At 40.8% G+C, this 12,765-nt stretch overlaps 2 protein-coding genes across 6 annotated transcripts in view; both read right to left on the bottom strand.

Annotated features, from left to right (window-relative positions):
• The window catches only part of cacnb2a (calcium channel, voltage-dependent, beta 2a), a 37,335-nt gene that overhangs the window by 11,067 nt on the left and 13,503 nt on the right, over positions 1-12,765 (bottom strand). For 2 of the 4 annotated variants that reach the window (XM_051114406.1, XM_051114407.1), the window contains 5 exons: positions 12,324-12,446; positions 11,806-11,942; positions 10,960-11,036; positions 3,583-3,716; positions 1,175-1,255 (listed from right to left, as the gene is read on the bottom strand). In XM_051114406.1, the coding sequence (XP_050970363.1) occupies positions 1,175-1,255; positions 3,583-3,716; positions 10,960-11,036; positions 11,806-11,942; positions 12,324-12,446 (552 nt within the window). Of the gene's footprint in view, positions 1-1,174; positions 1,256-3,341; positions 3,362-3,582; positions 3,717-10,959; positions 11,037-11,805; positions 11,943-12,323; positions 12,447-12,765 lie in introns of all 4 variants that reach the window. The other 2 variants (XM_051114408.1, XM_051114409.1) reach the window with 1 other exon arrangement.
• LOC127167967 (calphotin-like) lies at positions 6,618-10,108 on the bottom strand. Of its 2 annotated transcripts, none has more exons than XM_051114403.1 (2): positions 6,935-10,108; positions 6,618-6,904 (listed from the first exon to the last, which is right to left on the bottom strand). In XM_051114403.1, the coding sequence occupies exons 1-2, from the start codon at positions 9,002-9,004 to the stop codon at positions 6,629-6,631; spliced, it is 2,346 nt and encodes a 781-aa protein (XP_050970360.1). In that variant the 5' UTR covers positions 9,005-10,108; the 3' UTR covers positions 6,618-6,628. The 2 variants fall into 2 exon arrangements, with proteins under 2 accessions (XP_050970360.1, XP_050970362.1); XM_051114405.1 differs by having other exon boundaries at positions 6,618-6,874.

Here is a 12,765-nt window from a genome sequence, read left to right as displayed (position 1 = left end):
ATGTTTCTAACATGATTAGCATGCTACTAGCATGTTAACATGATTAGCATGTTAGTAGCATGTTGTTAACATGTTTCTAACATAATTAACATGCTGCTAGCATGATTAGCAAGTTACTAGCATGTTGTTAGCATGTTTCCAGTATGATTGGCATGTAACCAGCATGTTGCTAGCACGATTACCAATGTTACTAGCATGTTGCCAGCATGATTAGCAAGTTACTAGCATGTTGCTAGCATGTTTCTAACATGATTAGCATGTTACTAGCATGTTGCTAGCACGATTAGCAATGTTACTAGCGTGTTGTTACCACGTTTCTAACATGATTAGCATGCTGCTAGCATGATTAGAATGTTACTAACATGATTAGCATGTTACTAGCATGTTGTTAGCATGTTTCTAACATGATCAGCATGCTGTTCAGCAGTTACTAGCATGTTGTTAACATGTTTCTAACATAATTAACATGCTGCTAGCATGATTAGCAAGTTACTAGCATGTTGTTAGCATGTTTCCAGTATGATTGGCATGTAACTAGCATGTTGCTAGCACGATTACCAATGTTACTAGCATGTTTCCGGCATGATTAGCAAGTTACTAGCATGTTGCTAGCATGTTTATAACATGATTAGCATGTTACTAGCATGTTGCTAGCACGATTAGCAATGTTACTAGCGTGTCGTTAGCACGTTTCTAACATGATTAGCAAGTTACTAGTATGTTTGTAGCATGATTAGCATGTTACTAGCATGTTGCTAGCATGCTTTAGATAGCTAGATAGATTAGAAATATTAGAGTGGAAGCTTAAATGAGTCTAAATTGATTAGAAACAGTACACAGAAGGGAAGCTTGATTGAGCCTCAAGGGATTCTGGGAGTTTAGATTTGAATTTTGTCAGCTGAAGTTTGAAGAGTTCAATTCAATTTTACTTGCCGTTTCTTTTTAACTATTTTTACAAGTATTTTTTATTGATTTACATGGTGTTTATTTTCAGTGCTTTCCATTTAAAAACAATGTCATTTTTAGACCTTGACGGTAGATTAAATGTATGGAAAAGAGCAGCTTGGACATTCTACCAAATATCTCCAAAGAACCAAAACATCATAAGGGGTTTGAGCGTCATGCAGATTTTTATTTTTTGGTGAATGTCACAATGCGTTTTGCAGCACCTGACCTCGTAGCCCTTGAGCGACGGTCCCACCAGCACCACCGGTCTCATAGACGGCACCACATCATACGGAGGAACGTGCTCTGTCTGTAGAGCAGCACAAAAACACACAGTTAACCTCTTCACTGTGTGCACAGGATACAAACAGAACACACACCAACACAATCACAGCTAGGAGAGAGAAAAGCGGGGGAAAACTAGAGCTGATTGCATATACTAATTATCCATATTAAGATCTAGACTGCAAGTGTCAAATTTAACATCAGCAGGCTGAGAATGTCCAGTTCTTGTTAAATACTTTTGCATTTAGCTGGATTGTTAGTGACAATTTTAATGCATTTCTATAGTTAACTAACGCAATGCATTAGTTTTGTCTCAGCTTAAATTAAGTTTGACACCCAACTGAAAACTTAGTTTACATACACACATCAGGCGTTTCATATATATTGGGAGGTTTAGTAAATGATTGTTAATAATAGGTTTTTGTAACAGCACTGTATTAAGCAAATTAGAAAATTATTATTTATACAGTTTTGTATAAACAATAATTTTAATGTTTAAACATGCACACACAAACAAACAAACAAATCTGAAGCTGTAAAAAGGAGAAATGTCAGAAGGGAGACCCACACAGTGAAGAGGTTACTGAGTAGTGGCCATGCGATCATTCCTACTATGTTGTACATTTTCATGTCTAGGATAAAATATGACATGTACCATTTTTAAAGATCAGGGGAGTCCGGTCCTGCTCTTGAAGGGCCATTAGCTACAGAACTAATTAAACACATCTGAACCAGCTAATCAAGGTCTTCTTGGTTATTAGAAAGTTGGCAGGTAAAGCTAAACTCTGCAGTAATTGTGGCCCTCCAGGAGTAGGACTAGACAGTCCTGTTAAAGATGGAATCATAGTAGTTACTTTTCTTAAAATTATGTAAATACAAGGTGTGAAATTAAAATAATAATAATAATATTTAAAAAAAAATTAAAATTCACTATAGTTTGAACAGTATTAATTTGAGTTTGGCATCAATGGTTTCATGAAGAACCATGAAGATGAAGAACATCCATGGAACCTTTCCATTCCACAAAAGATTCTTTAGATTTTAAGAATGTTCTTCACACTAAGAAAAAAAAGGTTCTTTTAAGAACTCATCACTGAAAGGTTCTTCGTGGAACCAAAAATTGTTCTTCTTTGACATCACTGTAAAAAACCTGTAAAACATTCTATTCTGGCATATATATGTTATATATGGTTTATAAAAAGTCTCTTATGGTCACCAGGGCTGCATTTATTTGATTAAAAATACAATAAAAACAGCAATAATGTGAAATATTATTACAATTTAAAAGAATGTTAATGCTATGTTAATATATTTAAAAATGTAATTTATTCCTGTGATGCAAAGCAGAATTTTCAGCATTATTACTCTAGTCTTCAGTGTCACATGATCTTTCAAAAATCATTCTAATATGCTGATTTGATGTTCAGTTATTATGGTGCTCAAGTATTAATAATGTTTCTTATTAATATCAATGCTAAAACCACTTTTTTCTGCTTAATATTTTTGGATAATATTTTGGATGGATAGAAAGTCCAAAAGAACAGCAAAAGAAGTCTTTTTAAGAAGTAATATTATAAATGTTTTTACTTTCACTTTTGATCAATTTAATGCATCCTTGTTGAATAAAAGTATTTCTATCACGGTTTCCACAAAAATATGAAGCAGCAAAGCTCTTTTCAACATTTATAATAATCAGAAATGTTTCATATTAGATTGATTTCTGAAGGAACATGTGACACTTGAGTAATGATGCTGAAAATTCAGCATTGCATCACAGGAATAAATTACAATTTAACATATATTCACATAGCAAGCATTCCTTTAAAATTGTAATAATATTTCACAATATGGCTGTTTTTACTCTATCTTTGATCCAATAAATGTAGCCTTGGTGAGCATTAAAACATTTAAAAGTCTTAATTATTCCAAACTTTTATTTATCTTCAGATTGTAAATCCTTCAGTTTCCATCCTCCCATTCTGTTCATTTTGCCATTGTGTAAATAACAATAAGCTATGATTAATAAACTGTAAGTACTGCATAACAGGAATGAGCCGCTGCAGGCCTCAGGAGTCCACTGACCGCACGGCTCTTTGTGAGGCCTGACTTACCGACTTATGCCTCTGCTTAGCTGAGGAAAGGAGGAAGGGAAACAGACAAAAAGAAAAGACCAAGGTAGTGTGAAAGATTGGGATACAGAGGGAAAAAGACAAGACAGGGAGAGAGAAGGGAAAGAGTGAGTGGAATAAGCTGGCATGGACATTCGGACAATGACGAGCGAACAGGCTCTGTGCGATGCTGCTGTGACGGAGAGAGATGCAGAAGGAGGGAGCGTCCATCGGCATGCTTTACCTTCTTAAAGAAAGGCATTCGTTTCTCACGGGCTAAAGGGGATATTACTGTGTTTGGGCTGGCTTTGGGAGAACGCTGATGGGGAGGAGGGTCGCTCTCCTCTGGATCTAACCCTGCAGCGTCTATATCCACAGCTACACACACATATATAAACACGCACATGTACATATGAGCCACGGCAAAACACAGCGGAACTCATACAGACAGTTGTAAATGCACAACAGTCATTTATGAGACAACAAATTACAGTTATGCATTGAAGCACACAGCATTTCGTTAAAAACATGGACTGGTGAAAAAGAAGTACACTTTAGCATACTTAAAGAGTACTTAAGTGCGTATGAACTGAATGTAATGTTTTTGGATGCTTAATTGCATGTTAATTGCAATGAAATTAAATTGTGTTACAGTATAAATTAATATTACATTCAGTTAGATCAATTTTAATCTTTTCTTTGGCTCACTTAAGCAGGACTTAAGTACATCTTTACATGTATATGTAATTTCATAATTACGTCTGTTGTCTTTGAAATATGGTTAAAGTACTGCTGAATGTAATGAAGCATTTATGAAAAACTAAAAAATACTTTATTGTCATTTCTATTAAAAACTGTATGTCATGTATTTAAATGTATTTTAAATAAGTTACAGTTTAGTACTTTTAAAATATAATACACTTAAATGCAATATCAAATAACACCATCATTGTTTAAAAAATTAAGTGATTTACATGTGTATGTTAATCAACGCATTAAAATAAGTGTACTTCTTTAATGCACAACAAAAGATGATTAGAACATATTTATTTAAAATGTATTTTAAAGTAAAATTTTAAACATTTTTAATAATTTAACATTATTACAATGTGCACTTTATGTAAAAGTGTACTTAAGTGTGTTCAGAAAATTAATCATGAAAGTGTCTCTTATTAAATCACTTAAGTGGCCTTTTATTTTGTTAATTTTACATTTCCTGTACAGTTTATCCAAAAATATACTTAATATCCCCTTTTAAGATTTTAAGTACGCTACAAATGCACATTCAATACAATAACATTTTTTTCGAAAGTATGTAATGTATTTTAAATATATTGGAATTACACACTTGTAATGATGAACTTGTAAATTAGTACATTTAAAATGTTTTTACTTTAAATGTAATATCGAATAACACACTAAAGTGTACTTTAAAGCACAACAACAGAATTATAAAATGTTTAAAATGTTCTTTAAAGTAAAATTTATAATTTGACAATATTACAAAGTCTACTTTTTAAAAGTGTACTTACGTTTAAAACATACAGTCATGAAATTGTCTCTTATAAAGTCACTTAAGTGGCCTTTTATTTTGTTAATTTTACATTTCCTGTACAGTTTATCCAAAAATATACTTAATATCCCCTTTTAAGATTTTAAGTACGCTACAAATGCACATTCAATACAATAAAATTTTTTTCGAAAGTATGTAATGTATTTTAAATATATTGGAATTACACACTTGTAATGATGAACTTGTAAATTAGTACATTTAAAATGTTTTTACTTTAAATGTAATATCGAATAACACACTAAAGTGTACTTTAAAGCACAACAACAGAATTATAAAATGTTTAAAATGTTCTTTAAAGTAAAATTTATAATTTGACAATATTACAAAGTCTACTTTTTAAAAGTGTACTTACGTTTAAAACATACAGTCATGAAATTGTCTCTTATAAAGTCACTTAAGTGGCCTTTTATTTTGTTAATTTTACATTTCCTGTACAGTTTATCCAAAAATATACTTAATATCCCCTTTTAAGATTTTAAGTACGCTACAAATGCACATTCAATACAATAACATTTTTTTCGAAAGTATGTAATGTATTTTAAATATATTGGAATTACACACTTGTAATGATGAACTTGTAAATTAGTACATTTAAAATGTTTCTTTTATAAATGTAATATTGAATAACACACTAAAGTTGTAACGATGAGAGAGTGACGAGAGGCGAGCGGATCCATATGCATGCTTTTTATTAATGGACGAGGCAGATACATGGTCAGGCAGGCAGGGTAATCACAGGTACAATCAGGAATGATGAAGACGAAACACAAAGGGAGTCAGTAAGGCAGGCGTGAGTCCAACGAGGGGCGAACAATATCCGAGAGGGGCGATCCGAGAGAGAGTAGTCCAAAAACAAGAGCGAAGGTCAGAAGGGAACGAAGAAACTAGGAAACACTTGGAACACTAGGAAATAATCACTAAACACTCAACAAACCGCGATCGGTACAAGGAAGTCCGGGGGTTTTATGGGGCGCCTGATTAGTCATGGGGGCTGACGTAATCAGCGCGGTGGTGGATGGGAGATGCAGTCCAGGATGCCACGTAACGGCCAGGGAGTAAAAAGAGGTGAGAGAGACATCTGGTGGTGGGTAGTCCGTGGAGCACCGACCAGATTCGTGACATAGCCCCCCCCCAAGGAGCGGCTTCCAGACGCTCCAACAGAAACAACAGAAAAAACAGTCCAGGGGAGCGGTGGGGGCCAGGAGACTGAGGCAGCACTGGCTGGGCAAAGGCCCTCCAGGGTGGAGCCGGGGGTGGAGCGGGAGGCTTGGGAGCCCTCCAGGCAGGAGCCGGAGGCGGAGCATGGGGCACTGGCGTCCTCCAGGGCGGAGCTGGAGGTGGAGCAGTGCTCCGGGGCGGAGCAGGAGGCAGAGTAGACGTCCGGGCGGAGCAGGACTCCTCCAGGGCGGAACTGGAGGCGGAGCAGGACTCCTCCAGGGCGGAACTGGAGGCGGAGCAGGACTCCTCCAGGGCGGAACTGGAGGCGGAGCAGGACTCCTCCAGGGCGGAACTGGAGGAGGAGCAGGAGGCGCAGGAGCCCTCCAAGGCAGAGCCGGAACCCGCGTCACAATCCGGGACCTGGGGAAAGCAGGGACAGAGGAGGCAGACAGAACAGGGGAAGAAGGCGCAGCAGTCCCCCGGGCGGAGCAGGAGGTACCGCAGCTCTCCGGGCGGAACAGGAGGTGCCGCAGCTCTCCGGGCGGAACAGGTGGCTCTGTCATGGACTGGGACCTGGGGAGAACAGGGACAGAGGAGGCAGACAGAAGAAGGGGAGAAGCAGAGAGTATTGAGGTGAACGCCCCTCCATAAGAGGTTCCACAGCTGACGCTGGCACCTCTGGAGGCATTGGCGCAGCTTCTCCTACGGGGAAGGCCTCAGGGGCGGACTTGAGGTCAGACGGGACCTCTGGAGCAGACTTGGGACCAGACGGGACCTCTGGAGCAGACTTGGGACCAGACGGGACCTCTGGAGCAGACTTGGGACCAGACGGGACCTCTGGAGCAGACTTGGGACCAGACGGGACCTCTGGAGCAGGAAACCGCGTTATGGCCTGGGACCTAGGAACAGTAGAGACAGAGGAGGCAGACAGAATAAGGGGAGAAGCAGAGAGTTTGAGGTAGAACGCCGCCTCCCTAGGAGGATCTACAGCCGAAGCTGACACCTCAGGAGGCATTGGCGCGGCTTCTCCAACTGGTGAGGCCTCTGGGTCTGTCTCGTGGTCAGACAGGGCCTCCGAAGCAAACTTGAGATCAGACGGGAGCTCTGGAGTTGGCTGGCGAACAGATGAGACCTCTGGAGCTGAGTGTGCAGCCCACACACTGAGAATGGCGATTGCCAACACGCTAGGAGACATGACGTGACAAGGCTCAGGGAGGTCAGACGAGACCTCTGGCACAGACTTGACGACGGGTAGGACTTCTGGAGTCGTCGTCAAGTTCTCTGGAGCGTAGCTTGCGGCCCAGATGCTGAGGATTGCGGTTGCCATCACACTGGCAGACATGATGTGACAAGGCTCTGGGCGGTCAAACGAGACGCGACTGGACTCTGGGCCGTCAGGCGGGGCGCGACTGGACTCTGGGCCGTCAGGCGGGACGCGACTGGACTCTGGGCCGTCAGGCGGGACGCGACTGGACTCTGGGCCGTCAGGCGGGACGTGACTGGACTCTGGGCCGTCAGGCGGGACGTGACTGGACTTTGACTCTTGGAGATCAGCGGTGACTTGATTTGATACGTGAAGACCAGCGGTGGCTTGAACTGGCTTGTGAAGATCATTGACTTTACTTGACTCAGGAACCACGACTGTGACCTTGCTTGACCCGGGAGCCACGGCTGTGACCTTGCTTGGCTTGGTTTGAACGGCTGTGACGTGACTTGACTTGGTAGGAACAGCTGGAACATGACTTGACTTGGCTGTGACTTGACTTGACTTAGTAGAAACAGCAGCTGGTGCAGGTTCAGAAGAGGCAGACATGACCTTGACCGGTTGTGGCCTGGCTGACGTGACGTTAGCAGGCGCTGGCTGGGCTGACGGGGCGTTAGCAGGCGCTGGCTGGGCTGACGTGGCGTTAGCAGGCGCTGGCTGGGCTGACGTGGCGTTAGCAGGCGCTGGCTGGGCTGACGTGGCGTTAGTGGTAATCTTTGCGTCAAGCACTGGCGTGGCGGCCCTCTTGAGCAGTGCAGACTCGGGCTCAGGGATGATGGCGGAAGCTTGACTGGACTTGGAAGCTTGACTGGACTTGGAAGCTTGAGCTGTAGCCTGACTTGACTCAGGAACAACATGGCTTGACTCAGGAACAACAGCTGTAACGTGACTTGACTCAGGAACAACAGTTATAACGTGACTTGACTCGTGGGGAACAGCTGTGACTTGGCTTGACTCATGGAGAACGACAGCTTTGGCTTGACTTGACTCTGTGTCTTGACTTGACTCAGGGGTAGCCGCCGCGACAAGGAGCGCCACTTTAGCTGCCCGTACTGTCATTAGGGGTGTGTCCAGCACGTGGGCCATCATGACCACAGGTGGCGTCCGGGCCCTGACCACAGGTTCTGGAATGGCAGCCATATTGTGGAGCGGCTTGGAGACGGCGGCCATTTTGTGCAGTGGCTCTGGCGTGGCAGCCATCTTGTGCAGTGGCTCTGGCGTGGCTGTAATTTGACTTGAAACAGAAGCGACAGCTGTAATTTGACTCGACACAGGAACTACAGTTCTGGCTTGATTTGAAACAGGAAGAACTGCTTTAGCTTGACTTGCCTTAGGAAGAGCAGCTCTGACTTGACCTGATGCAGGAAACACAGCCCCAGCTTGACTTGACACAGGAACAGCAGCAGTAAACTTGCTTGACTCAGGAAATACGGCTGCAACTTGGCTCGGCAAGGAAACTTGACTTGACACAGGAAACACAGCTGCAACTTGACTTGACTTGGAAACTTGAGTTGACTCAGGAATTACAGCTGCAACTAGACTAGACTCGGAAACTTGACTTGACTCAGGAAATGTAACTGTACCTTTGAATGGCTCTTGTATGGCAGCTGTGACGTGACGGAGCTCTGTGATAGCCGCCATTTTGTGGACGGGCTCCGCCGTCGCCGCCATCTTGTGAGCGCACGCCGCGCCGCCGCCATCTTGCAAACGGCCTCCGCAGTCGCCGCCATTTTGTGAACGCGCACTGGCGCCGCCGCCATCGTATGAACGGGCTCCGCTGTCGCCGCTACCGCGTTAACGCGCTCCGGCGCGGCCGCCATCTTGTGCGTGGGCTCTGCTGACACCGCCATAGCATGAGCGCGCTCTGACACGGCCGCCATTTCTCGAGCGATCCAGGCGGCAAACTTGTTTGTGGCATCATGATCCGGCAAGACCGCTAGTTTGCGAGTGGGACGCGCGGTCGCCATTACCGCGTTGTCGCGTTCCCTCTCCGCGACCCCGACAGTGCACGGCGAACCCACACACAAAAACGCAAAGTTCAGAAACGCCTCCAGCGACGAGCGCGGGCCCTTGCGTCTTAGTCGCGCACGGAGGGGCTGGTTCACGCCGTCACAAAACACCTCAATCTTAATACAGTCCGGGAGAGTGGAATAATTAGCAATTGAAATAAACTCACGGGTATAATGTTCGAGTGTGTGTGTTTTCTGTTTGATCCGGGAGAGAATTCTGTCTGTGTCCGTATCGGCTGATTGTCCGGGGGTGGAGCTGCTGGATCCTGTGGTGGCGGTTTGTTCTGTAACGATGAGAGAGTGACGAGAGGCGAGCGGATCCATATGCATGCTTTTTATTAATGGACGAGGCAGATACATGGTCAGGCAGGCAGGGTAATCACAGGTACAATCAGGAATGATGAAGACGAAACACAAAGGGAGTCAGTAAGGCAGGCGTGAGTCCAACGAGGGGCGAACAATATCCGAGAGGGGCGATCCGAGAGAGAGTAGTCCAAAAACAAGAGCGAAGGTCAGAAGGGAACGAAGAAACTAGGAAACACTTGGAACACTAGGAAATAATCACTAAACACTCAACAAACCGCGATCGGTACAAGGAAGTCCGGGGGTTTTATGGGGCGCCTGATTAGTCATGGGGGCTGACGTAATCAGCGCGGTGGTGGATGGGAGATGCAGTCCAGGATGCCACGTAACGGCCAGGGAGTAAAAAGAGGTGAGAGAGACATCTGGTGGTGGGTAGTCCGTGGAGCACCGACCAGATTCGTGACAAAAGTGTACATTCTTAAAACAGGACAACAGACCAATACAACATTTAAAATGTACTTTAAAGTAAAACTTATGCTTTGACAATATTACAAAGTGCACTTTTTAAAAGTGTACTTAAGTGTGAAACATACAGCCATGAAAGTGTCTCTTATTAAGTTACTTAAGTGCCCTTTTATTTTATTAATTTTACATTTTCTCTACAGTTTATCAAAAAAATATACTTAATATCCACTTTTAAGATTTTAAGTATACTACAAGCGCACATTCAATACAATAACACTTTTTTCACAAGTATTTAGTGCATTTTAAATTTGTAACGACACAGTTTTAATGATAAACTTGTAAATTAGTACATTTACTTAAATCTAATATCGAATAACATACTAAAGTGTACTTCTTTAAAGCACGACAACAGACTAATAAAACATTTAAAATGTACTTAAAAGTAAAACTTATACTTTGACATAGTGAAATTAAGTGTGAAACATACAGTCATGAAAGTGTCTCTTATTAAGTCACTGAAGTGGCCTTTTATTTTATTAATTTTACATTTTCTCTGCAGTTTATCAATAAAATATAATTCATATTTTAAAAGTGTACTTAAGTGTGAAACATACAGTCATGAAAGTGTCTCTCTTAAAGTATAAAATTCCCAAAGTGAATCCCATTCACATTCCTCTAGGATTTTTTGACTAGGGTAGAGGATGTGTTGAAACTGCAATATAATATAATGTGACATAATACAAAGTACCAAGTATTTCACAAAACATCAAACATTGTTTGATGTGCTGAATAATGTGAATAAAAACATAAAGCTGAGATTTAAAGTGACACTCAGTGGTGATAACGTACCTGAGGATGGAGGGGTTGATTTACGTGAGTTTGAAACCACGTCTCCTAAACTAGATATAGAGTTTGCCCCTAATTTACTGTGAAAGAGAAGAATAACATAGAATCATGAATCAAAAAAGGGGTGCTGTTTTCTTGTTTAAGGTACTGAAAAGTGCTCTTTTGAAGGAAAAACACTTAGCCATTTAAACCTGTTTATTTTTTAGCAAGACATAGCAAAAGTTAAGATTAAAAGCATTGTAAGCCTAAGTACATTGTGTAAAGTCATCTCTACAACCTACTTAGGCCTCAGATCCCTTGTGAAAAAGAAGTACACTAGTGTACTTTTAAAAAAAAGTTATACTTATAGAAACAAAATACTTCAAATGAATATACTTAAATGGTTCTGAATGTAATGCTTTTAGACACTTAACTGCATGTTAAATGAACTTTAGAGTGGGTAAAAAAGCACTCTAAAGTTCATTTAACAAACTTAAGTAGGACATAAGTACATCTTTACATGCAATTTTATAATTATTTTGTCTTAAAAATATGAAATTTAAAATAAACTTTTACATTACGAAGGTCACTCTTTAAAAATGTACTTAAGTGTATCATGAAAGCGTCTCTGTTTAAGTCACTTAAATTGCCTTTTTATTTCATTAATATTACATTATCTGCAAGTACAATTTTTTTTTAAATATACACAAGATTTTAAGTACAATTAAGCACACTTTTTTTTTCACAAAGGATGCTTTAGGGAAGCGTAATCTAAGTCTAGTTTTGTTGAAAGCGGTCATATTAAGGCTATATTGTCTGTTTTTTGTATATTTCGTTTAGTGAAGAACTTTGTTGTGCATTTGTTGATACCTCGAGTAAAATTTTCCTTGTTTTGCACGTTGCTCCTGGTGGATGCGAATGCTTTCAAGCTTCACTGGACTTGGGATGAAACCGATGTCACACCCTTCTTTTACCAATCGACCAATCCACCAGTCGTTATTAAATTTCTGTCATTAAACACACAAAAGTCACCCACAGTGCATATTTATCATCATTAAAATACCATTCCCACAGAACCTTACAAAGAAAAAATTCAAGGCCATAGACAATCTTAAATATATCAAGTACCATAAAAATGTCTTATCCTTTGCAGAGTGAAAACTGAAGTGAAAAGAAGAAATAATGTGAAAAACTAATCTTGGGTCAAATCTGTGATGCATGCTTTATTTTGACTATTGTGTGTTTTTTTTATTGTGATATGGAAATACAGTATTAATTTTATTTTTCGGGTTTTTAAACACTAAAACTATTTTAAGTCAGCCATAATAAACATTTGTTCTTAAATATCTTCTGTGAATACGGATATGGATACACGTGTAAATACATACTTCTTTAACGTGAAGGAAATCTTTAGCCTCAAATGAGATTCCCATTCCGGGCACAGGGACGTCGTCTTCAAGAGAAGCACTGTAGCCAACATTAGTACGTACTGCAAATGCCACTGGTTTAGACTGTGTAGAAGGACAAAGAGTGAGAATGGTATGAAACATTAATGAATAGTCGAAGAGAAAGGTTTTAACAACAATTGTGGAACATGGAAGAAGATAAATAAATTATGACAGAATTTTAATTTTAGTAATATCACAGAATTATCCTGGAAAAACAAGCTAAATGTCAACCTTTTCCCCAGACAAAACGATTGTTTGGGTTAAGCAGACTTACGAACTGTAACCTTTATGTTGCTTTTTTTGTCATTTAAGGCAAACATTGCATTAGTGAAAGAAAACATTTAAAATGTGCTTTTAAGTATTGCACATTATCTATTTGTGT

Source organism: Labeo rohita, chromosome 7 (assembly GCF_022985175.1).
Source record: "Labeo rohita strain BAU-BD-2019 chromosome 7, IGBB_LRoh.1.0, whole genome shotgun sequence".
In the NCBI taxonomy this organism is placed as follows: Eukaryota; Metazoa; Chordata; class Actinopteri; order Cypriniformes; family Cyprinidae; genus Labeo; species Labeo rohita.
This window is presented reverse-complemented; position numbering and strand designations above follow the sequence as displayed.